Here is a 24,772-nt window from a genome sequence, read left to right as displayed (position 1 = left end):
TTTTATTTTTTTAAAGTAGGCTGACAAAAAGGAACAAACTGAAGCATTTTTGATAACCTAGTGTCTTGTTTCTTTCCAGATGCCTTTCTCTCTCCAAACAATTCAGCATCAGATTCTTCCAGCTACAAGCTGCCAAGTTAAAAGCAATAACAGACTGTAGGCTCCTGGAAAAGGCTGATGTTTGTAATGTGTTTATAGTTAGTGAACATTAAAATTTTCCTACCACACTGTGGGTGCAAACCCACCTTCTATCCAAGTCACTGGCAAAAATCCCATTGATTGTAATTGATCTGAAGGTTTTGAAGATAGGGTTGCATGTTGAATTGTGCTGCGTCCAAGCGGTTTGTCATAATGTATGCTGTTGTGGGGAGATTAAAGACTGCATCAGCTTGCATGAATTCTGTGGTGAAGGATGGTTATGTCTGAAATCATTTCCCCTCCTTTCTCTTTTACTATTAAGTGAACAACACGACTGGAGTTAATACTTCTGTTTAACTCTGCATGTTGCTGCCTAATACTACTTATTCAAGGAGAAGAGGACACGTGCCCATTTAATCCTTAAGATACCAGAAATAATTTTAGGTTTATCGGCTAGTGTTGTAGTGTTTTGCAGTGATTTAGCTGTTCACAGGATCAGGTGTACCCTAGTGATGAGGCATGATCCCAGTTGTTTATTGGCAAGGATTTGCAAGTAAAACATGGTGTGTGTCTGTGTGGTTTATCGAGTACAATTGCTCAAAGAATATTCTTTTAAAGGAACATCTAGAAAACCTGATTTCACACCCACAACTTTTACTGGATTTGTCATGGATGCTGGCCTTCTGAGGCACAGTACTCCTCCATAACCATAAGATCCATGGTTGTGGTACCTACAGGAAGGACTGTAGCCCAGTAGTAGAGCATATGTAGCCTCCCAGAGAGGCTTTACTGTAGCCAGTTTTTATCAGGCAGAGAAAACAGGGTTGAGGAAGGGAGAATTTGAGGTTCAGGAACTGCCAGATCCAGGACACTGTTGGAGCAGAAGGGGTGTTCTCCCCTTATCTTTTCGCTGTATGTGGCCTTTAAAAAATGTTTCAGTGTAATAGAAAATAAGTATCCCATCCCAGATTGGCATACTACCCACATTCCAGAATGTGTTGAAATGACATCTGATCAAGATGCAGCAGCAGAATCCCACTTTTTTTGCCTTTTCTTCTAAGGAGGTATTGATGGTGAACCTTTCTGTGGCGGTTGGGAGAAGGTTTCCAAGGGCAGGATTCCCCCTCATAGGTAGAGAAGTTGATTTTACTAGTTCTGCTATTATGCAACTTTGAAGAATGTTCTACTGTTTTAATATTTTGGTTTTGATGCACAGTTGTTTTAATTGATTGTTTTAATTGTTCTGTGCTCCAGAACCCTTTGGGGTTAACAAGTATGAGCTACAAACAAAACATCTCAAATAAGAAGAAATTTTAAAAATTGCATTGTTGAAAAATATGCACATAATAAAAATAAGAAAATACAAAGAATAAACATTTAGCACAACAAACTTGCATATAAATGGGCATACATAAGCATAATAAAAGAACATTGCTGTTTTAATATAATTATCATAAAGAAGAGCAGAATTGTCAGCTCTTTTACATAAAATATAATTCTAAAATACTCGAGGCATGATGCACCAAGTAGTGATGGGGACCTGGTACCTTCCAGATAAGGATGGAAACCAACTTCCATCAGCCCCAGCCAGCATGATCCTTGGCCAGAGATGGTGGGAGCTCTAACCCAAGATTACAGATTTCCTACCCCTGTCATAAAAAATTCTTTTTTACCCAAGTTTGTCCTTATAACTAATTTGATACACTTTTTGCCTTGCACAGAATAGGATTTTGGTATGATACATGTGCTCTTGCCAACCTAGCAGTTCAAAAGCACAAAGTGCAAAGAGATAAATAGGTACCACTCTGGCGGGAAGGTAAATGGCATTTCTGTGCGCTGCTCTGGTTCGCCAGAAACGGCTTAGTCATGCTGGCCACATGACCCGGAAGCTGTACGCTGGCTCCCTCAGCCGATAATGCAAGATGAGCGCCGCAACCCCAGAGTCGGTCACGACTGGACCTAACGGTCAGGGGTCCCTTGACCTTTATGATACATGTGATGAGCATATAATTGGTTTGGTTTTTGTTTTAATTTGTTTTGTTGTCACTTAAACTTATGTAAGCTGCCCTGGGAACTGTTAAAGGGTGGGTTATAAATACCTTAAATCAATCAATCAATAATAAAGAGGCGGTGGAGTTTGTTGTGGTGAAAAAGAGTATTGTAGGTGTAGAAGTCTTTTGAGGGTGATTTGAAGGAAAAGGCAGTTTGCAGGATGCAGAATGGGTGGGAACTCTTCCAGATACAGAATGCCATATTGTAGAAAGCATGAAGACACTATTGGGAGAACGGAGCAAAGCTTGTATGTAGCTAGGACTGCTTCATTCAATCCCCCTACCCTGCCAACCCACCAGTCTGTGGCTTGAAGTTTAAGAAGGAAAGGAAAATAAAGTCCTTAAGATGACCTTGAGTTTATGTACTTGGAAAATATCAGAGACACAAACATTTCCAATGAGTGATATTCAATAAGTAGGAAACTGTCTGATCCTTCATCTGTCTTTATATCTATTTCTATAGAGGAGATATACCACTATATTGGTAGTAATGGTAGAGATATCCAACCCCCTTTTTTAAAAAAAAGACCAGGGAGCCAGAATAACCCCCATTCAGTCTTTCAGGCCTCAACAGCTGTTCCCCATGTGCATTTCACTAATATATCCCCAGCAGCAGCAGAAGATGGCTTGCAGGTGCTAGCCTTGGGGCCTGTGAAAGGTTTTTGGCTTAGCAGGAATTGAACTAACACAAAGATGATTATGTGGGAGTAGGTTACCAAACCTTCCCTCCGTGCTTCCAAGGTGATGCCGGGGTTTAATGGGCACACTGAGGTGGGGATGTTTCCAATTATCTCTGTCTCCACTTGCACCCATTGTTTTGCTTTGTCTTCTAAAATGTATGGGATTACGTGGCGCACATGGTTGGCGATGTATTGAGAACTCCTTCTGAGGAGGGGAAATGCAGAAACTTGGAGTTTGTTGGTGGCTTTTTGTGTGAGACGATAAATGAGTGTAGTTTTTTCTTCTACAGTGTTGTGTTGAGGGGATCAAAACTGGGAGGATTGCTGAAAGCCTTATTTAGGCATTCAGTGCCAATTGGAACTGATCACGCAGGGCTACCCCACCTTCTTAATCTGAGTTCTCATCCACACGATGGAAACCTTATGCATGTAGAAGGGGACTCCTTCAAACTGATGCCAATCACACTTTGGATGGAAAAGTCTGACTGGTACATGTGCCATCTTTGAGGGGGCAGAGTTATGTTCCTCCTGGTTCCTTCATGTGTTTCATACCCACATGTACTAAAGACTTAAAGTTGCAATTACTCTCTGCTCATTAAAGAGTAAATAAGTGTGTCTGGGGTCACATGCATACATTACCTGGGGAGAGCAGCATTGGCCTAGGGAGGAATCATGTAATTAGCCCTATCCAAAGATTGGTTCCCAAAAGTTCAGGCCCTAAAACAATTCATTTTTCTTATTCCTCCCTTCTTTGCTGGAAAGAGAATTCAGTATGAAAAATAATTTCTGAGGAACTTAAAATCTTGCTCACTAAATTTTGTTGTAATAGAAGGTATTACACTACTGTTGCTCTTGGATTAACTCCCCCCACCCCAATGGACTTACATGGCTGCCTGCAGTTTTAGATGCATCACGTGACCTTTCTCATTCTATATCAAAGTAATTATGTAAATATTTTTTTCTTGCATATCTGGTTTACATATTTTCAGAATTGTGGCTTCTCACTTTACATTTGGTCTGTGAGTTTGTGCTCATATATATTGTCGTCTACTACTTTGACCTTGTAGATGAAGCATTAGAATTGTACATTCTCAGAACACTTTTTTTACGTGGATCAGCGCCTTCTTCCTTCAGCTCAAAGTTATTTGATTTTTGTCTTTAGCTAGCTTGTTCATCTCCTTTGAAAACCAACAGGTTGTTTTCTGCTAACAGAACAGAAAGTATTATCTGGAAGCATTTGCTTTATTGTTACATGACCAGATACATATTTAGAAATAATTCACAGTACTGAGACTTTAATTCTAAATTTACTTAGTGTCATGGCTTTACACACCATGTTTGGCATTTATATCCTGTTTCCTCACAGATATTCAGACTTAGGGTTCAACTAAGTGACATGCCATTTGTGCAATTAACAAATGTGTGGATGTTGTTGTATTAAATTTGTATACTGCCCTTCATCTGTAGATTCAGGGCTATTCACAACATAAAATTACAATATAAAAAACACAAAATGTATAACAAAAACAAAAACAAACAAACAAACCAATAACCCCCTCCTCCTTCCACAAACACATTTCAGCCAAACAGTTGAAGGGGAACATTTTCGTCTGGTGCCTAAAGATGTATACAGTGGAACCTTGGGTTGCGAACGTGATCCGTTCGCAACCCACAGTGCCGCGTCTGTGCACGCGCGTGACGCGATTCGGTGCTTCTGTGCATGCACAAAGTGTGATCTAGCAGTTCTGTGCATGCGTCAGTGCCGAAACACAGAAGTAACCCGTTCTGGTACTTCCAGGTTTCGGCATGTCCGTAACCTGAAAACGCATAACCTGAAGCGTCTGTAACCCAAGGTACCACTGTAATGTGTGTAATGAAGACAACAGCTGAACTTCCCTGTGGAGAGTATTCTGCAAAAGGGGAGCCACTGCAGAAAAGGCCTGTTCTCGTGTTGCCACCCTCCAGACCTCTTGTGGAGGAGGCATACGAAGAAGGGCCTCAGAGAATGAATGTCAGATTTGGGTCAGTCCATATGGGGAAAGGCAGCCTTTGAGCCTTTAACCCAGGGGTCTGCAACCTTTAAGACAAAAAGAGCCACTTGGACCCGTTTCCGAAGGGAAAAAAACTGGGAGCCGCAAAACTTGTCATTATAAAAATAACTTTTTTGTCACCTTTTTTATTATTTCTTTGTTTGACCCCTCAGAATTACTCCTCCTCATAGAAATAAACGTTAAATTAACAAGTTACCTTTTTGTGTGTGTGTGTTCTTCACTCCCCTTCAAAACAGTGACCAGCGTACATGCCCCCTTTCAATGCAGTGACCAGCGTACATGCCCCTTACAATGTAGCGGGCGGGCGGGAAGGTGACGTCGGGACAGTGCGTGACTAACACACGCACCGCCCCCATGCGACGCCACAGCCAGTACAGCACCCATCACAGTGGGGAGTGTCGGGGCGCACAATGCGCTTCCTCCCCTCGCTAGTATCCGCCCCGGAGCCGCGGCAAAGGTGTAAAAGAGCCACATGCGGCTCTGGAGCCGCGGGTTGCCGACCCCTGCTTTAACCCTTACCCCCACAAATAGAAATCCAATAGAAATAACAGGCATGATCAAGACTGGGACCACAGCAAGTGCTAAAGCCCTGCGTCCTATCCCCTTGCTAGCCAGGGTCCTGGTCCAAATCAGACCCTTCTTGTGCTAACTATTTAAAAGAGCAACACTGACATAGTTGCTAATGGCATCTTGTCTAATTTACCCTCGGGGACACAGAAATAGCTTGCTGAGATTGATACAATAGTTTCTGGGCCATCTTCCTCTTGTCTTTGCAAAGGCCTTTCTCAGCAGTTCCAGCATGTTGCCTTTTTCCATGTCTTGTATAGAAATATTTTCAGAAACCTTCTAAAACCTGTTTTTCATTTCCAATTTGTGAGCTAGTTTATATTTTTAGTATTTAGAGTTTATTGACTTGGTTTTGCAGTCTTCAGGTTAATTTTATTTTGTAGTAGTTCATCCTTCTACCAGTAGTTTACAAATGCACTATTATATGGATGCCGCACATTAATAGCATTCCTTTGCAAAATGCATCAATTTGTCAGATAAAGGAAGAAATTAGCTACACTTTCTTCATGTTAAAAGTCACACCCTATCTAATTTAGAGGCATCTTTGACTAGAAGTTGCAAGCCTTAGGATACTGATTTGAATTATGCATGACTGTCTGGTTTGCAGTTCCATTAGCCTGCTGTTTGGATAATGTAAACATGCTCTGAATTTTAAGTATACTATATGAGTGGCAGGTTAAAAATAGAGCTAATAAGAGTACATATTTGGAAGATGTGAATCTCAGAACAGAAGGCTTATCACTCCCAGCAACTTGAATTAGGATGGAAACACATGACCAGCAGCATGGTGATGCTAACAGCAAGGGGAGATGACCATCTGTGGCCTTTTGCCATGTGGTAAGTTAACATAATCACTACTGGAAATAGACTGATGTTAATACTGCCAGAGGTATGTAAAGCTAAACTTATAACATAGTTTGAGACGACAGGTAATGATGGTTCCGGGCCTGAGAACAGGAAGTGAAAGTGAGAGAACACCACTTACTACCTACAACTTTTAAATAGACTATCTCCCAACATTTAATCAGTTGTCTACAGCCCCTCCTGGACAATTATATTTGTAAATAATGAAGTCAAAAGGCCAAGGGGATTCAATAATTGATCTGTTGCTGATGAATAGCCATTATAGTGAGGATAGACTTACTACCCAAGGCCTCAGATGGAGAGAATGTGTATCCATGTACATAGGTGGGGAGGGTGATTTATTTGCTGAAATTTGTCACAAATACTTTATAGTGCAACCATAGCCATATCTATTGAAGTCCTGTTAAGGGTTAGCATTGCAATCATAGATGGCAATTCTATAAATACTCACCTGGGACTAAGGCAATTGGACTTGCTGCTCAGGTGCTAAGGACACACCTACAAATTTATTTTGATTATCAGGCCACACTTCAAATGTGAATTTAGATTTTTTTTGGTAGTCTATAATTTTTTTCTAGTACTGATTTTTTATGAGCTGGATTAATATGAACTTAGAGCTTTCACTGAAGTATAATTTGCGATACTTTTGCCTCGAACCTGGATTTGGTTATCTGATGTCTGAATTTACCCAAGTTAGTGTGATGATAGGAGAAAAGAAAGGCTGACAACAAAAAACATCACTGGGTCATCAGTTACAACTGTGCAACGTATTTCTCAGACTTCTTAGTTTGTATAACATCACTCTGTCTAATAGCAAACTCAGGTGTCAGTGCAAACAGGAAAGAATCTGAAACAGAGACACTGAGGCAGAAGCAGCATTTTTGGAGGGAATCCCAAAGTTTGCAAAAATACAAAAAATACCTAAGAAGATGCCCCTTCTTAAAGATTGAAGACTGAGCTGAGGGTCAGTTGTTAAAGGAAAGTGAAAGACAGGAGGAAAGAAGAATGGATTGCTTTTCTTGAGCTCCTTACAGCTAATAAAATCCTGGAAGAAGGCATGGCAGGCTCACCGGAGTGTGGTGATATATTACTACATTGTTCTTTGGAGGGGCCACTTGTTGCATCTAATAGCAAACCCAGGTTGTTGAGTGATGCCAACAGGATTGGAGCCCAAATGGCCGCTGAGAAATGAGAGGGCTGTATTGGAGTGCTTGAATGAACCACAGCCCAGTGAGGACTGAGCATGCTTAGTGACTTCCAGGAGCCACAGAATGTTGAGTGTCAGCTGGAAAGGAAAACAGAAAATGGGGATGGGATGAATTGTCCTGCCTGGGCAGTTTACAGTTTATAATACCCTGTCCATCTGATTAACTTTGAACAGGAGCACTTCTGTTAGGGGATGAAGAGGACACACTGCAACATTTTGTTGCATGTCTCACTTGTTACACCAGATGATATTTATGGGGTCTTTTTTACCTCAAGCGTGTCGAATTGAGACCCAACATCACAATTATATGTGTATCAACCTGTGCCCTTGTATTATGTCCAGTTATGCTGATTTTGCAGATGTATGTAAGAGTAGTTGGTTTCAGGGTTGACTAGCAATTTTTTATAAGGGGATATGACTTCCATAGAGAGTGTCAGGAGCTGGAGTCAGGCGTAGGTCAGCAATAAAATAATAGAGCACCCGATGTCAGTGAAGTTAACTTTTTATTCAAGGAAACAAAACAGCTCAGTCCTAGTGGTCACAGCAACCCTTGCCCCAATGAAGCAGTTGTGAGTACTGAAGGTCTCTGCCTTTCCACTGCTCTCTAAAGCTTTTTCCCTGGTTCCTTCCCCAGCAGCCTAAGGCTCCATCATCTTGTTTCTCATTGCTGCATCCTCTTCATTTCATTGTTCTGGGAAAGGGGAGAGGAGGGGGAGCTGGTCACAGCAGGAGGGGAAACTCCCTGGATTCTTCAACAGCCTTCCTTATCTCTTGTCTCCTGCCCCCCCCCCCGGGCTGTGCAAAAAATCACCACACCCTTGAATACCGGTATTGAAATATCATTGTGGTAAGTGTTTCAACAAGGCAGGTGGACACTTAACAGCTTCCTGGGAGTAGCTCAGCTGAACTGATATTTTAGTTGCTTTGCAGATAATTTGCAGGCCCGGTGTCGCCAGCTTTGTATGCTCTCTCCCTCCTACTGATAAGAAATTAAGATAGTGTTGGTGCTGACCTTTAAAGCTCTAAAAGGCCTCGGTCCTGTATACTTGAAGGAGCATCTCCACTCCCACCATCCAGACTGGACACTGAGGTCCAGCGCCGAGGGCCTTCTGGCGGTTCCCTCGCTGCGAGAAATGAGGTTATAGGGAATCAGGCATAGGGCCTTCTCGGTAGTGGCGCCTGCCCTGTGGAACACCCTCCTAGCAGATGTCAAGGCAATAAACAACTATTTTACTTTTAAAAGACAACTGAAGGCGGTCCTGTTTAGGGAAGTTTTTAATGTCTGACACTGTTTTAATATTCGGTTGGAGGCTGCCTAGAGTGGCTGGGGAGGCCCGGCCAGGTGGGTGGGGTATAAAAAATAATAAATTTTTATTTTATGATATGATATGATACGATACGATATGATAAACTCTCACACAAACCAGCAAACTCTTTCAGCTTCACCAGTATCTTTCCATTTGGAGCTCAGCTAATTATGCAGAGCCTGCTAACAATCCAGAAAGAGCCCCCCCCCCCCCCATGACTGGACAAGAAAGAACGTAAACAAAGAACTGGAAAGCACTTATTTCTTTTTTCTTTTAGAAAAAAAGAGGGGGAAGAGTTTTTGTTTTTATTTTCTGATGGTGTTTATGCTGCCCCGCCCCCAAAATAGTTTCCCTCCATATCAAAAGGGAAGGTTTTATTTATTTATTTAAAGGAGACTATACTTTTCCTTAATTGCTTGCTTGCCCTCTCTCCCTTTGATAAAAAGGGAGAGATTGGTGGGATGAGGCCCTTCGGGGGGGGGACATGGAGGGGAGAAGATTTAGCTGGCTGCCTTATGCTGAAATGGGAGGTTTGGTGTTTTGCAGTAAGCAGTGCAAGCAAATGCATGTCTACTCACAAGCAAGCCCTCCTGAATTCAATGAGGCTTACTCCCAGGAAAGTAGAAGTAAGTTTAGTTGAACTCAGTGGGGCTTATGCATGCATAGAATCTGCTTAGACCTCTGAGTGGGGAAGCAGATGCAACTTGACTAGTAAATCACTTAAACAACTCTTAAATTAGTTGAAAATATATTAAATATATCGAAGTTTATTTAATATTTTTATTAAATCTACTAGTTTACATTTTAAGGCCCTCCACCGCCACAGGGAGCCTCGTCAAAGCCCTCAGTTGCTGTGGGGAAGCACACCCTCTGCCACTGTGGGGAGGTACGACGGGGCCCTCTGCTGCCAAGAGGGGGTGCTTCAAGGCCCTCTGCTGCTGCAGGGAGGTATGGCGGGACCCTCTGCCACTGGGGAGAGGCCTGGCAAGGCTCTCTGCCGCCGTAGATATATATTGTGATATATCAAGATATTATGATATTTAGCTGGTGATATATCGTGATGTTGAAAATCAGATATTGCCCAACCCTACCCCCCTCCTCTCCTGCCTCTGAATCTGCACTGCTCTCTGCCACAGTCTCTTCCTGCTCACTAAATCCTGTTACCTCTTCGGCTTCCAGCACCACCTCCTCTCATTCGGCTCCCTCTTCTCCCTCTGACCGCTCATTGTTGTCCCACCACCAATCCCCAGGCTCTAAGATTGCCCAGGAACCTCAAATATGCTCCCTTGAGTTAAAAGAAAGGCAGGATATAATTATAAATATAAGAAAAGAGTCCCTAAATTTGGTCCACTGAATAATTTTCGAAATGTCTCACAATGCCACATGAGCTCAGGGCCAAAGCTGAATGTCAGCTGTTCTTTGCTTGAGAACTTCAGTGTTATTTCTGAAACTCTCATATCATCGCTACTCGTTGCAGCAGCGTTAGAAACTGAAACCCTAACCCTTTTTTTTGGACACTTTTTTCTTTTTCTTGGAATGCAGTCAGCTGGGTTAAATAACTGCTCCCCCCCCCCCGAAAATTAATCTACGAAGTCATTTCATTTAGAACTCAAGTGTATACAGTATTGTGCAGCTTGTTTGTAAGGGTGGGGGTGGGAACCTCAAGGAACAGTACCAAGAGATTAGAAATTCATCCTATATAGATGGCTCAGATTCCTACTGTGTCAGTTTTCTGGTGTTTGATAAGACACACAAAGCAGTTGCAAGAGAAAGCATGTCGTTGGTATCCATGGCAACACCAAAGATACTTTGGAACTCTGGGGGATAGACTGTGCCACAGTAATGGGTCGCATTATGAGGGCAAAATGCATAAAAGGCTCAGACATATGCTTGTAATTAATTGCCATAAATAGCTTAAAACAAAACGTAATGGTTTGTTTTGCTGGTAGAAATCACTAACCTTTGAGATTTTAAAGATATGTTTGAACTGATTTTTTTAAATAAAAAAACCTTGTTGTCCTAAAAAAGGGCATGGTACCTTGAATACTAATATATTTGTGAAATCATGTGCCAGCCATGAGAGAGTACATGCTGATAAAAGCTTCTATAAATCTCCTATGTCCAAAGGTTTTAGATGGCGCATTTCAGTTTTAATTCCCCAGTCCATCATGCAATTTCTTACGATGACTTTGGACTGTAAAGCATTGCCCATATGGTGCATTGTGTAAGGAATTACTCAAAGGTATGTTTAATATATGCCTTTCTTTCCAAGGGAATGATGCAACAGACATTGTTGAAAATGATACTTCAGTTTAGACTAGAAATCCTTTTTTTTTTTTAAAGGACATGTCTTGAATTTATTTATAGGAACAGCAATTGCAATGTAATATTTGTCCAGGTACGAGGGTGCAGGGGGATTCAACAAGCAACATATTTAGATAGGAAAATCAGAATAATTATTTAGAGAAAATGTTTTAATTTGAAGGGGGGGGAGGCTAAACTTTTAGCAAAATAATCCTGTTTGCAAGGAACCCATCTTTGTGTATTACAATGCAATTCACCACATTATTTCTTCTTGGTTGCTATAGAAACTAATTCTGGTGCAGCTGTGATCGCCTATCAAAATTCTAACATTACCCTATGTTACAATACACATTTCTTACTTCAAAGTAAATTGCAATATGGTGTCTGGTTAAACCATGTACTTCATCATTCAAGAATTGTTGAATGGCCAAAATGATAATGCAATTATGTTTCTGAAAACTGTCCCTGCCTACTTTTTTTTGCAACTTTGTACAAGAAAACAAGAGTGCTTACTTATGGTTGCTTTTAACTGAAATCAGGCAGCTCGGGGAAGCACATGATATTTTGCGAGCCCAATCTTTGTTTCATTTCATGGTCATACATTGTTCAGCCACAATTGTTTCTAATAGGAGTTAATTTGAAAGTATTTGATTATGCTGTGACTTCTCTTCTGGTTTATAATTCTATAAACAAACCAGGCTTCTATGATAACAGTTTAAAACAGCTGCTTTGGTGAAGTGGGACAAGTACCATAACAGTGGTATACATGCTATGAAAACTTGAAACAAAATAATCTTACTGTGAGCATTATATTCAAACCATTTTCTTTTAGAATCTTAGAGCTGGAGAGTTGGAAGATACACCAAAGGTCATCTAGTCCAACCCCCTGCATTGCAGGAATCACTGCTTTTAAGGTAGGGTGCAGTCAGCAGTCCCTACCGACGTCCTTTGATAAACATTTTAAGATAAGTGGATTTTGCATAGAGCCATGAAATAATTTTATTCCTGTTATTGAAACCTTAATAAAAAAAATTCCAGGCAAGGGAACTTTATAGCAAGGTTGGCTGTTGAATTCATGGAAGTCTAATGAGATTTGCAAAAAGTTATTTACCTTCTGATGCAACCTATCTTATGATGATAGGAAGGAGAAGGAAGGGAAGCATGGGCAAACAGGAAAAGAATATGCGATTATTTCAATTGCATGTGCTTAAGGCCTAACTGCATATTGCATTTAAAATGTTACTAGCCATCATATTGTGAGTTTTTTTAAACATATACTACCGGGCACAGAGAGAGGTGGTGGTCAGCACCTTTTAAACGGTTAATGGTGTCCCCCCCAAGTTTTATATTTACAGATCATATTTTCATCCTTATTTAATAATTCACATAGAGTTCCCTACCCAGGTTTCCGTGGCAGTTCAGATGCATCTTATTTAGCTACATATCCATTAATTTATCCATCCTGTTTTTACCCCCTTCCATATCGTTGTTGTTATCAACTGTTGATCATAACATTCCAAGTGGGTAGGGAAGGTTTAAAACCTTCCCACGCCAGCTGTGATCTTGGTAAAAAAAATCCCCTCCCAAGCACAGTGTAATGAATATGGGTTGCTCGTGCGTAAGTTGCCGCCTCTCCTGGCTATGTTGCCTGGTTAAACCTTTCTGTCTGGACAGCCCTTCACTTCGTGGCTGCCTCAGTTGCTAGCAGAATCTGTCAGTGGGCGTTTCTTAAACCTTTTCCAACATAAAAGTTGTTTGACGCCAAGTCTCCTCCTACTCTCCCTGCGCGGAAGTCTTCTGCGCAGGGAGGGCGTGGGTAGCGGAGGACCCGTGTTCTCCCCGCTGGTGTCCGGTGAAGAGTCCTGGAGCCCTCTCGCCGATTCCCCCATCTGCCCCCCTTTATCCCTGGTGTTGCGCTGATTTGCTTCCCCATCTGCTGAGCTGCCTCTCTCCCTGCTGGGCCCTTCTCCAGCATCATTTGAGAGCCTTCCCTCCGCCTCTAGCTCTGATGTCAGTTCCCTGACACACAGTGATTCACAATAGGGAAAAACTCCCACTGGTACCTAGCCAATTCATGCTTAATTCATGCAAAATCCATATTACTAATGTTTTGATTGGGTGGGGGAAAGAGATGAAAAACGAAACTAAATGATAATTCTTTTCTGGTGCAGGTGCAGCATCTGTTCACGGAGCAGTCCCCACAGGGCTCAGTCAAGCTCCATTTCTCCTCCTCTAGGCAGTGCATGGGAATATTATGGGGCCTTTCCTCCCTTATCCCATCCAGTCTTCCCTTGTGTGAGTTTTTTCATCTATGAGACATGTGCAGGTTGCATACAGTCATGATAAAACACTGGAATGAGATATGGGAGGCATGCATAGCTCTTTGTTCCCCATAATCTTAAGGTGGGCAAACATGGGAGGTTGGGTGTGAAATAAAACAGTTTTGCTGAGATGACATGGCTCAGAGACTAGATCAGGGGATAGCAAACTTTTTCAGCAGGGGGCCAGTCCACTGTCCCTCAGACCTTGTGGGGGGCCGGAATATATTTTTTGTTGGGGGGGGGGGAATGAACGAATTCCTATGCCCCACAAATAACCCAGAGATGCATTTTAAATAAAAGGACACATTCTATTCATGTAAAAATACGCTGATTCCCAGACCATCTGCGGGCCAGATTTAGAAGGCGATTGGGCTGGATCCGGCCCCCGGGCCTTAGTTTGCCTACCTATATACTAGATGCTACATTTCTTGTTTTTAAACGTAAGCTGCCTTGATTCCCATCAGGAAAAAAGGCGGGGTATAAATAAATATATTATAAGAAGATGTTAGCTACATATCTTTGCATTTAAGTACCTTGTTTTCAATCTTGGAGACCAGGGTTCAAATCCCTGTTCAGCCATGAGGCTGTGTAACTTTGGGCTGGTCATAATCTCTTGGCTCTCGCACAGCGTTGTTGTGAGGAAATAGCATACGCTTCAACATTTCTCCAATGAAAATAGGGACACCCCATTCCATAATGATAATTTTACTATTTATACACCACACATCTTACTCTGTTGCCCTAGCCACTCTGGGCAGCTTCCAACATATATAAAAACATTTTTTTTAAAAAAACAACTTCCCTGAACAGGATTGCCTTCAGACAGCTGGAGGGGGGGGGGGATGTGTCGAATAATTCCATACCTGCCAACATTTCTCCAATGAAAATAGAAACCAGGGTGGCTTTTCTAAATCATCTACATCCCTGGAAAATAGGGAAAGTTGGAGGGTCTGATATAACTCTCAGATCACTAGCTGAGAGAACGCTTTTCACAGTTTCTATAATGCTTTTTACTATTTTAAGAATGCTTTTACTACTACTACTACTACTATTACTACTATTATTGACATCTTTGCCAGCTTGGTCTACTTCAGGAGGAAGAGTGGGATATGAGTTAACTGAATGAATGAATGAATGATGGGCAGCCAGAGAGCTTTGTATGTCACCTTGCAGGAAATATCAGATATAAATGTAACAAATAAATAAACTGTAGCTTGGGAGAAGGGGGTTAACCATTTGTCCTCCACTATGCCCCCACTCGTAGAAAAGCAAATGATACTCCTCCACCCCTCTGCTGTTCATATCGTAAATCTGAATCTGGACCAAAGTGAAGGAGTTAAATGCAAATCTCCCTATTTATATGTTTTAAAATGCTACACTTAAAAGCACCGATACATAGGTGTTGCAATATATACATCCCCTAATATCTTTTTTCTGATTTGCTATTAAATAATTTCCACACCTTCAAAACAGTGCCCAGTTAATACATGGTTTTAAAGGATTTGCTGTTCAATTTTTTCCCTGTTCTACTGTGCTGGCATCGAGGGCTAGAATTATTATTTTCTTACTTGCTTTTTATTGACTAAGCCGTCCCAACATGCAACGATTTTTTCCGCGTAGAAGAAATCAAAGTGGTCTTTGTTTGTATCCCTGTAAGAAAACATTGGAATGTTTTAATCGTGTGGTTTTTTCCAGATAAGTCATTTAGCTTCTGAATGGATCTTCAATAAACCATTTTCAGTTTTGGAATTATCATACAAACATTTTGCAGCTGTAGCTGTCAGATTTGTTAGTAATTAGCTACTTATCTGCCACCTTCAAATGGGTTGTTTAACAAGCTGTATAAAACAGTAATTTCAAATTAGGTATCTAAAATGTTACATTTTATGCCCATGAAAATGTTGAGTGTGTAAACTAATAACTGTAAATAGTAAATACATCAGCATTCTTTTGAAATATGCTTTTACAACTTCCATTGTGACACTATTGACTGTAAGGTGGTAAAACCAGCACTTCAGAGTAGATTGTTCAGTACTTGTGTCTCCCCACAGTCAGATTGTCTTCTGATGATTAGCTTTCCATTAGGAAGGAACTCATTCTGGTTCTTGAATTGGCATAATAACCATGTTGGTGATGAAGCAGTTTGGGTCAAGCAATTCTGAGCTGAAGTGTCTTCCTGCAGGATCGGGAGAAGGTTAAATCTCTGCCCACATCTCCTTCATCCACAAGCAGTGAGGAACCTATGGCCTAGCAGTTGTTGTGGAATTCCCAACCCCCATCAGCCCCAACCAGCATGGCCAAAGATTAGGATGATGGGAGTTGTAGTCCAGCAATGTCTGGAGGTCCACTGGTTCCCAAACCCTGACTTAGACGCACAGCCTGCCCAGGCTGCATTGGGTTAAAATAAATAGTGCTCAGCTGAAAGTTAGCTTCAGCAATGTTTCAGTCTGAAATTTTGGGACAGGGGACGGAGTGGCAGTCAAGGGAAAATGACGCCAAAGTCACCCTACAGTTTACCCTTCTTCAACATCACTTTTCTTATGGTGCTGGCAATAGCACTCTTCCAGCAGCAGCCATTTCTTAACCCATAGGATGGTTCTGAGGTAGCTTTTTGGGGAGAGGGGCGACGGTGGTCAAGGGACGCCTTTTTGTTTTGACAGAAGCCTCTCACAGAATGATTAAATTGTGTTGTTCCCAGGAGGGATTCTGGGGAAATAAAATGGTAGTCGCAGGGAAGAGAGCTGGTACTAGGAAGTTTCCCTTATCCCCATTTCACTGCTTCTCCCGCCTCCCCACATTTCTTAGAAAGAGAGTAAAGAATCATGGGATTGGTTGTAACATGTTGCTTGTTATGGAGTGACAGCAGAGAAAACAATGGGGGTGGGATGTTCGGTGGGGGGGGGCAGGCATGTTAAAGGAGGCTTTGAAAACATTGGATCTAGGCACTCCTGCGTCTCCAATCCTAGAACAGGGGGAACAGATACCCCAGGTGTGCTGCATGGAAGCAATGGCATGGATTTAATTTTTAAAAATGTAGCAGTAAACCAATGAAAAGGAGGACGAACCCACACCCCTGCTTTCTGCCGTACTGACACAAGCCCAATGGGGCTTTGGATTAGGCGGTTTGCTCGCCTTCGATTCTCCTTTCCTTTTGGATTGTTCTGCCCAGCAATCAGTTAAAGGGAATAGGTTGTGTAGGTAGCAAACGAGAACTGGGTTGTCTGATTGATGCTTATTTCAGCTTTTGAGCAAGACAGCTGAGCTGTCTTCAAGTGAATGTAAGTGCACTCCCCGCTCCTTTTTTCTTCCCTCCTTGTTCATTCATTCTGTCAGACTGCCTTTTTCTTCTGCTCCTTTCTAGTACAGAGCTGATTACCGATCGAAAATCTTGTTATGACACATTTCTTTAATAGGTTCTTTAATAGGAGTTTCTCGCTTTTCAGTGGGATTCTGGGGGTGTCATTTTCTAAACTGAATTTTAGTTTATTTTGTTAAGCACAAGAGAAACAAAACTTCCTCTCCACCCTCCCAAGAGCTGTGCTATTTATTGCTTTTGGGCTCCAATGTCAGGTCAGCATGGTTCACCAAAATATGGTGTCATTTGTGTGGTATGGTGACAAAGTATAGTAACTTAGTGGAGGCAGGGGCCGGCCAAAAGGACACAGTGCAGGTATGTGCTAACCAAATAGTCAGTGGTGCCCAGCATGGGTGTGCGTTATGCTTGCATTCAGCATAGCTCCCGGACCCAGCCAGCTCAGGGTTAGTGCTTGTTTTACTGCTCCCTGCTCTCATCAAAGCTGCCTGGTTCCATGACTGCAGTATTCATGCAGAGGTTGGGTGGCCATCTGTCATGGATGCTTTAGCTGAGATTCCTGCATTGCAGGAGGTTGGACCAGATGACCTTTGGGATTTCTTCCAACTCTACAATTCTGTGATTTTATGGTCTGATGAAACTACCCCATGTTTTTCCTACACAACTAGCGGAGCAACCCACAAGTGCCTTCTCCTTTCCCCCATTTTGTCACCCAGCACTACACGTAAATAGCATGATTAACAAATTTATTATTGTTGCCATTACTGACAACAGTAATAATAATTTATAAAGCACCTGCAGCTTTTTAACCACTCTCAAAAGTTTTTTAAAAAACAACAACAACCAGAGTTCCTGCGTGCAACGTATTGTCTAATCAACGTGATGCAAAAGGAAATAGGATTGGGGAGAAAAGAGGGAAGCAATCCAACTTGGGCCCTAGTTTTTGGAGTTATTTAATTTTTCTTATGATGACCAGCTAGAATGGAGACAGTCCAGGGAGAGGAGGAGCCAAAGCAGGCTTCCTCAAACTCGGCCCTCCAGATATTTTTGGCCTACAACTCCCATGATCCCTAGCTAGCAGGACCAGTGGTCAGGGATGATGGGAACTGTAGTCTCAAAACATCTGGAGGGCCGAGTTTGAGGAAGCCTGAGCCAAAGAGAAGTTAATTTCTCAGCTGAGCTGATGGGGTGAGCCTCTCCTTTCTCAACCTTAGTAGCACCAAAGGGTTTCACCAATAGATGAAAACCCAAGGGAGAGGAGGGTGTGAATGGCAACTGTGAATTTTCACTGCATTATAATGCGTTTGAATGCACGTTCCCTGAGTTCAGCTTGCTTTCAGAATTTAGGAATGTCCAAAGTAGCAATTTATTTGGAAATGAAATCAAAACGATTTGTCTTCCTCCCAAACAACCCAGTAATCTACTCATAAGGTATATTTATTTTCTCGCTGCACAAGTTACCCTTCATGTTTAATATATGTTGTTTCCATTTTGGTAGGCAGGTGGTATAAGCCGAGATTCCTCTGTAGCAGGATGCTGAGACAACCCACTTCATTGTGAAATAACAATGTTTGCGTACGCTCCTGTAATCTTTCTGTTTTAAAAGGGGGGGGGGGAAGCGCCCCAGGTCTTCATTAAACATTTATTATTTATCTTCTATACTCTCTTTGCGGTGCAGGGTTATTTGGCGAGATGAACTTTTCCCAGCTCAAAAATATTAAAACATGAAAATTCCATTTGCGCTCATCGGAGTAGCATAGCAGAAACCTCTGTGGGTATTTAATCATTCAAAATAAAGGGTTTTCTTTAATTTTTAAACATGTATTTCATTTTATGTTTTATTTAAATTGTTTTAACATTTGCCGAGAAGCCCCTGAAGTACTAAAACTTTTGAAACTTAGGTTAGCTTAAAAATAAACATGAATAATCCTGCATGTGGAGGAATGACAGGAGAGAGGAAGGGAGAGGGGGAGAGAGAGAGAGATGCAAGTATGCTGCTGAGAAAGAAACCAGCCATGATGATTACAAAGCATTACTTGCAAAAATTATCAAGCTATACAAGGAAGCCGGAATTGGGTTGCTCATTGATAACAATAGGCCTTTTTCTGATTATTATGAATATTTAAAGGAGCTCATGAGAAGCTCAAAGCTAATGTGCAAAACCAGATTTTGGTAGAGCAGTTCTCTGGCTAGGGATTTTGAACCTCGGAGATAAGGCAGCAGTTTCCAGATGTTAATGAGGCAGACAGTGTAGGCATGGTTCGGGGAAACCAAATATAGAACAAGAAGAGTTGAGATGATGAAGACCTGTGGGAAACTGCAAGACACGCAATGGAAAAGAACCTTACTAGCAAATGCTGTATTTTTGTGAGTAAGTAGCATGTAAGGCAAGGGACCAAACTTGCAACTGAAACGAAAAAGTTGAACATTTCAAAGGAGAGAAAAAAAGAAGGAATAAGATGGAGCTTACATCTGAAACAGTAATGGTTGCAGTTAATATGGATTCAATTTGTTTCCTTCTACAGGAAATTTGCAACCCACTTAAATTGGTTAGTAGCATTAATCACTTCTCTGCTTCTTTCCTGACTCCAAAATGCACCTTTCTTTTCTTCATTATCTTATCCAGCTTTTAGAAGCATCCCATATACTCATACACTATACTTCATATAAATCCTTGTTAATGGAAAACACTAATTTGTTTCTGTTTTGTCTTATGGGGGGGGGGGGCAAACGCAGTGCGTTCATAGGTTCTACTTGACTATTTCTTCTGTATGTACTTTCCATCTGTCTTGAAATATATTAGGGCTGCCATTCTTCTTCATTTCTTAAAGTTATTTAATTAATTGTTTGAGGTTTACAGTGCAATCTTATATATATCTGTTCAGAAGTAATCCCTACTGACTTCAATGGGACTTACTACCAGGTAAGTGGGTATAAGATTGCAGCCTTCATTAAGTAATTGATCAATTTTATAGTTGCATATGAATAAGACACTTGTTTTTTGGGGGGTGGGGAGTGCCTCCTTGTTTTCAGACAAGGCTTATATGTGCCACAGAACACACAGTCTTAGATGTATTCCCTCCTGTGTCATAGAAAAAGAAGTTGGAATCTTCTTTTAAGAGGTGCCATACATCCAGAAGGGTAGACTATGGCAAATTTTCTTTTAAAGAACTCAACAACTTTGCCAACTGTTGTGTCTGGACTTTCACTTTTTAAAATATGGCAACCCGATTCTAATATGCTGTTGACCTTGTGCCCTTTTTATATGTGTTAATATTTAACACAATGTATTTCCCTATTAATTGGGGGCACCTTTTGATCAATTAAAAAGCTTTTAAAGTGATAACTGTTTAATCAGCTAAATGGTGCAGCCCCCTAATAATATTTAAAATATACTACAGTACTTGCAAAGTTAAAATAAAGATCCATTTAAAAGAACTTGGCTATATGTTTTGGAAAACGTAGCCGCAGCATTTGGCACTCTTGATGGTCTTTGCAGGATCTGGACTGGGACTGAATACACTCAATACAGAATCAGAACTGTAGGTGAGCTCTTAGACTCAGAACCAGGAGATGAACTCAGCTATAGCAGTCAAGCAAGCACATGCCTCATAGTGACAGACTCATGGGTATGATTCAAGTATCAAGCTAGGAAAGTTAGGCAAGAAAAGAAGCCGCAAGAATTGTCAGAATCTTATCAAGGACAGAAGATCACACCTAGGAAGTACTATTTATGAGAAGGCACGGGTGGCAATTTGAGGTAGAATTCAACCCGGTGCTGCATTGTGGGATAGCAGATGAGGCAAAAACTGTGAGGATATTGAAGTTGGGTCATTTTGGAAGTTCAGGATAATCAGGGCAGGGCAAAAGAGTATCTGGATCCATGGGGCAGGAGTGGTAAGGGAGCATACCTAGAGATGAGGGATGCAGTTCCTTCTTCATGCACCAAGCTCAGCACATAACTCTTTGGATCAGGGCCACCATGTTTGAATTCCTCGTAAAGCACCACCTTGCTAAACAAATGATGTTTTTCTCTTCCAGCCACATTTCTTACAGAATGAAAGCCTATGATAACTGTTATTTATTCCTAGCAAACTGCATTCAGAGAATGAGACAAACACCTCCTCTTGATGAATTGCAGCCCCCACCGTACCAAGATGATAGCGGCTCCCCGCATCTCTCATGCACGCCCTCCGAAGTTGGTGACAGCAAATGTGAATTCTCTCAGTGTAGCAACAGTCCAAGATGCTCATATAAATGCCCAAGCGAAGGGAGCACTGGGCATGAAATAGAAAGCTTCCATAACAAAGGATATGAAGATGTACCCAGTGACAGCACTGCAGTCCTTAGCCCAGAGGTAAACACACGCTCTCCCAATTGTACCAAAATTATTCAGGATATAATGAAGCAGCATTGGTCCGATACATTACAGCTCAGTCGGGTCTTGAAAGATGGCTTTCCCCATTGACCCATACATGTACCACTTGAGACAGAGGCAGAGAACTCTTTAAGCTCCTCCTCCTGCTGAGCATGAGAACTGAGATGCAGCCTCTATCAAAGCCTTTGCTAGAGTTTACATCAGAGAGGATGCTGCTTGTTTGCCTGGATAGAGGATCAAGGAATGTGTGTGAGAGTATGTAGAAACTTTGTTGTTGTTTAGTCGTGTCCGACTCTTCATGTCGTGACCCCATGGACCAGAGCACGCCAGGCACTCCTGTCTTCCACTGCCTCCCGCAGTTTGGTCAAACTCATGCTGGTAGCTTCGAGAACACTATCCAACCATCTCGTCCTCTGTCGTCCCCTTCTGCTTGTAGAAACTAGCCCACTGTAAAAAAGGTAAAAACCACCTTTCCCTCTGGCCCCACTCATCACTTCCCTGTGGCCCCCGGAAACTTGCCCAGAAGAAAAGGTGGCCCCCGGGCTGAAAAACGCTCCCCAATTCTGACATATCAGAAGACCACCTCAGGGCCTGAAGTTAACTTCTCCTTCCCCATCCCTGCCCCTGAGCCTTTCTTCCACCAAGTACCCTGTGGGAAGAATAGCCATGACTTTTTACTATCCTCCTAGTAAAATATTGTGTACTTTAAAAAAGTAACTTAATGTCACTAATGAGCCGTCGTGGAAGGATTTGTATCCTGAAAGGTGGGAAAGAAGTAATTGCAACAAATAAGTATATAAATATAAGTCTATTATAGTTAGACGTGCTAACTTTTCAGTGGAATTCTTTGACTGGAATCTTAATGTTTGGTACACAGATAACACCACCGTCATCCACCACAACCATAATTATTAGCAGATTTGGCTACGCATGTGAATCTCATTCTTACTTATAATTAATAATGTGCTTGGATAGTTTAAATGTACAGCATGCAATTAGGAAGGTGTTTTATTTTTAACTGAGTCTTTCTTCTCACATACCAAATGTCACTTTGACTGGTCATTTGACCAGTCTGGTAGCAGGGTTTTGGTTTTCTTTTTAGTAAAGCACAGGGTGAAATAGGTGGAAAAACACTGTGGTGGCAGGGATTACTTATCTGTCCCTCTCTTAAATCTGGCATTCTGAAGAATCACCAGGTGTTTTGAAAAAGCTATGATTATTATGATTATGATTATTATTATTATTAATCACCAGTGGAAGTTCTTTCCCCAGTAGACATAGCAGGTGCAGAAGGCCTAATCCTGAAAGTGACTATAGTAGGGGGAAAGGGGTTAGCTTTCCCTGTATCAGAGCCTGATCCAGATCAGACCTCTAGCACATGCTTTTAACTTTTAAAATCCCATGCCCACAATTGATAATGTCATGAACGGCATCTCCTAGTCTTGCCTTAAAAAGCACAATTTCTACAGCCCCTGCTTCTATGTAGCAGGCTGCACAATCCAAAAATTGTCACTTATTTCTATGTTTTATTTCTGTGTTATTCATTTTTATGCAAACATTTCAAAATGGTTTATTATGTCACTGATGAATTAAATTGTCATTTAATTCTCCAAATCCTCCCGACCCCTTCAACATTGTCCTAGCCAATTCTCCCAACTGTTCCCAGACACTTTGACCTTATTGCTATGAACCTTTTATTCTTGCCTTTCTCTCTTCTGATTGGCTCTTTTCACAAGCAGTAAAAGAAGCCCTCTCATTTTTTGTTTGACTGCCTGACAGCATGCTGTCCTTCCTTGAATATTCAAATACCTTGTGTGTGAAATGAACAAAAACATCATACTCCGTCACTGAGGACAAGCATTTTAATTTTAACAATTTATGTAAAGACACATACTCGCGAAACCACTGTTAACAAAATGTATCACAGAGTGTATCGATACAGTTATAGATGTCTAAATGGGCGTGAATGTATGTAAAACCTCTGCTCCGTTTCATTTAGGATCTGTCAGCTCGAGGATCATCATCACAGCTCCCTAAATCTTTTGATCCTGAACCAGAAGCTAAGTATGGCACCCTGGATGTGACTTTTGACTACGACTCGCAGGAACAGAGGCTTCTGATAACAGTGACAGCTGTCACAGACATTCCAAATTATAGCAGGACAAGTGGAAGTTTATGGCAAGTACACCTGGTTCTTCTTCCTATCAAGAAGCAGAGAGCAAAGACCAGCATCCAGCGGGGTCCATGCCCTGTCTTCACTGAGACATTTAAATTTAATCACATTGAGTCTGAGATGATTGGGAATTATGCAGTGCGCTTTAGACTGTACAGTATACGCCGTGTAAAAAGAGAGAGGATTTTGGGAGAAAAGATATTTTACTTAACCAAATTAAATCTTCAAGGGAAGATGTCGGTACCAGTGACATTGGAGCCAGCGTACCCTATTTCCGTGAGTATTAAATCATGCAGAAAAGTGTACAACCAAGGATTCTGATTAGAACAGTTATTTGTGCCACCAAGAAACAGCAGAAAAATCGTTTCAGCGGGGCGATGAGTAGTTGGTTTATTTAATGAAACTTGCTCACCCTTCTTTTCTGATGGGGAAGGAGAGCATTCATTTTGGAGTTCACCTCAGGTGCCGAAATGGCTTGGACTGGCCCTGGTAGTAGCCCTAAAACTTTGGAATTCCCTCCCAGCAAAGGTCCATGTAGCATTACCATTATTCAGTTTTTGTCATATGCTAAAGACACACCTCTTTATCTTGGCCTTTGAAGAGTGTGAGAGAGTGTGTGTGTGTGTGTGTGTGTGTGTGTGTAAACCTGAAAATACTAAATTAATTAAATATTATTTAAAAAAAAAGAAAAGATGGATGCTATTAATTGTGCTTTGAACTGTATTGCTTTTGCTGTTGCGTGTCAGCCGAGATTCCTCTGTAACGGGATGCTATCAGAAATACAGGAAGGTTTACTCCATTGGAGACCAAGACAGAGAGAAATATGAGATCTCTGATAGTTGTTTCTGTAATAATTATCATCTGAGAGGGTGCTTTCAGGAAATGTTAAATCTGAGGTAATTAATCCAGCTCAATGTGTGCACATCATTTTATCTTACAATGTAACGTAAACAACATGGCTCTCATTTGTGTAATACAAGATGAGTATTACTAAGTTGGAATGTGTGAGCTCTTTGAAATAATGTAAGTGGCCTGTCTGAACAGATCCACAATGAACAACTGTTGCTCAAGTCTAGGTTTAAGACATGGGTAGGAGGACAGAGGGGTGAAAAGAGAAGAAACAGAATGATTCAGCTTCCTAAGCTCCAGTTAGTTTTCCCTGCATTTACTACACAGTTTCCTCTGGGTTCCTCAGATACGTGTTTATTGTATCACCATGTGAGAAGCATGGTAGGATTCTGCCAAATGGCTTGAATCACCTTGCATCAGCTGCAGGCAGCACTAAACCAAATCTTTCCCAACTGAATTTGCAATAAGACGGGGAGCATCAAATGCTATATTCAAGAAACATCTGTCTGCCGTCAAAAGACTTTAAGGACAATGGAGCTATCTATAGCTTACAGGTCATATAGGGGCGC

The 24,772-nt window shown here is 41.5% G+C and overlaps 1 protein-coding gene and 1 long non-coding RNA gene across 7 annotated transcripts in view; both read left to right on the top strand.

Annotated features, from left to right (window-relative positions):
- Window positions 1-24,772, top strand: part of SYT14 (synaptotagmin 14) — a gene marked incomplete at its 5' end in the record, with an annotated part of 92,724 nt that overhangs the window by 42,806 nt on the left and 25,146 nt on the right. For all 6 annotated transcript variants that reach the window (XM_081000520.1, XM_081000518.1, XM_081000517.1 and 3 more), the window contains 2 exons: window positions 20,895-21,160; window positions 23,181-23,630. In XM_081000520.1, coding sequence (XP_080856646.1) covers window positions 20,895-21,160; window positions 23,181-23,630 — 716 coding nt within the window. The remainder of the gene's footprint in view (window positions 1-20,894; window positions 21,161-23,180; window positions 23,631-24,772) is intronic.
- On the top strand, window positions 12,100-14,272 carry LOC308474412. The gene is made up of 2 exons (XR_013984708.1): window positions 12,100-12,763; window positions 13,200-14,272. It is a non-coding gene; the product is annotated as an uncharacterized lncRNA (long non-coding RNA).

Source organism: Podarcis pityusensis, assembly GCF_964106645.2.
Source record: "Podarcis pityusensis genome assembly, chromosome: 3".
NCBI lineage: Eukaryota > Metazoa > Chordata > Lepidosauria > Squamata > Lacertidae > Podarcis > Podarcis pityusensis.
Note: the sequence above shows the minus strand (reverse complement) of the source record. Positions and strands in the feature narration are given on the sequence as shown.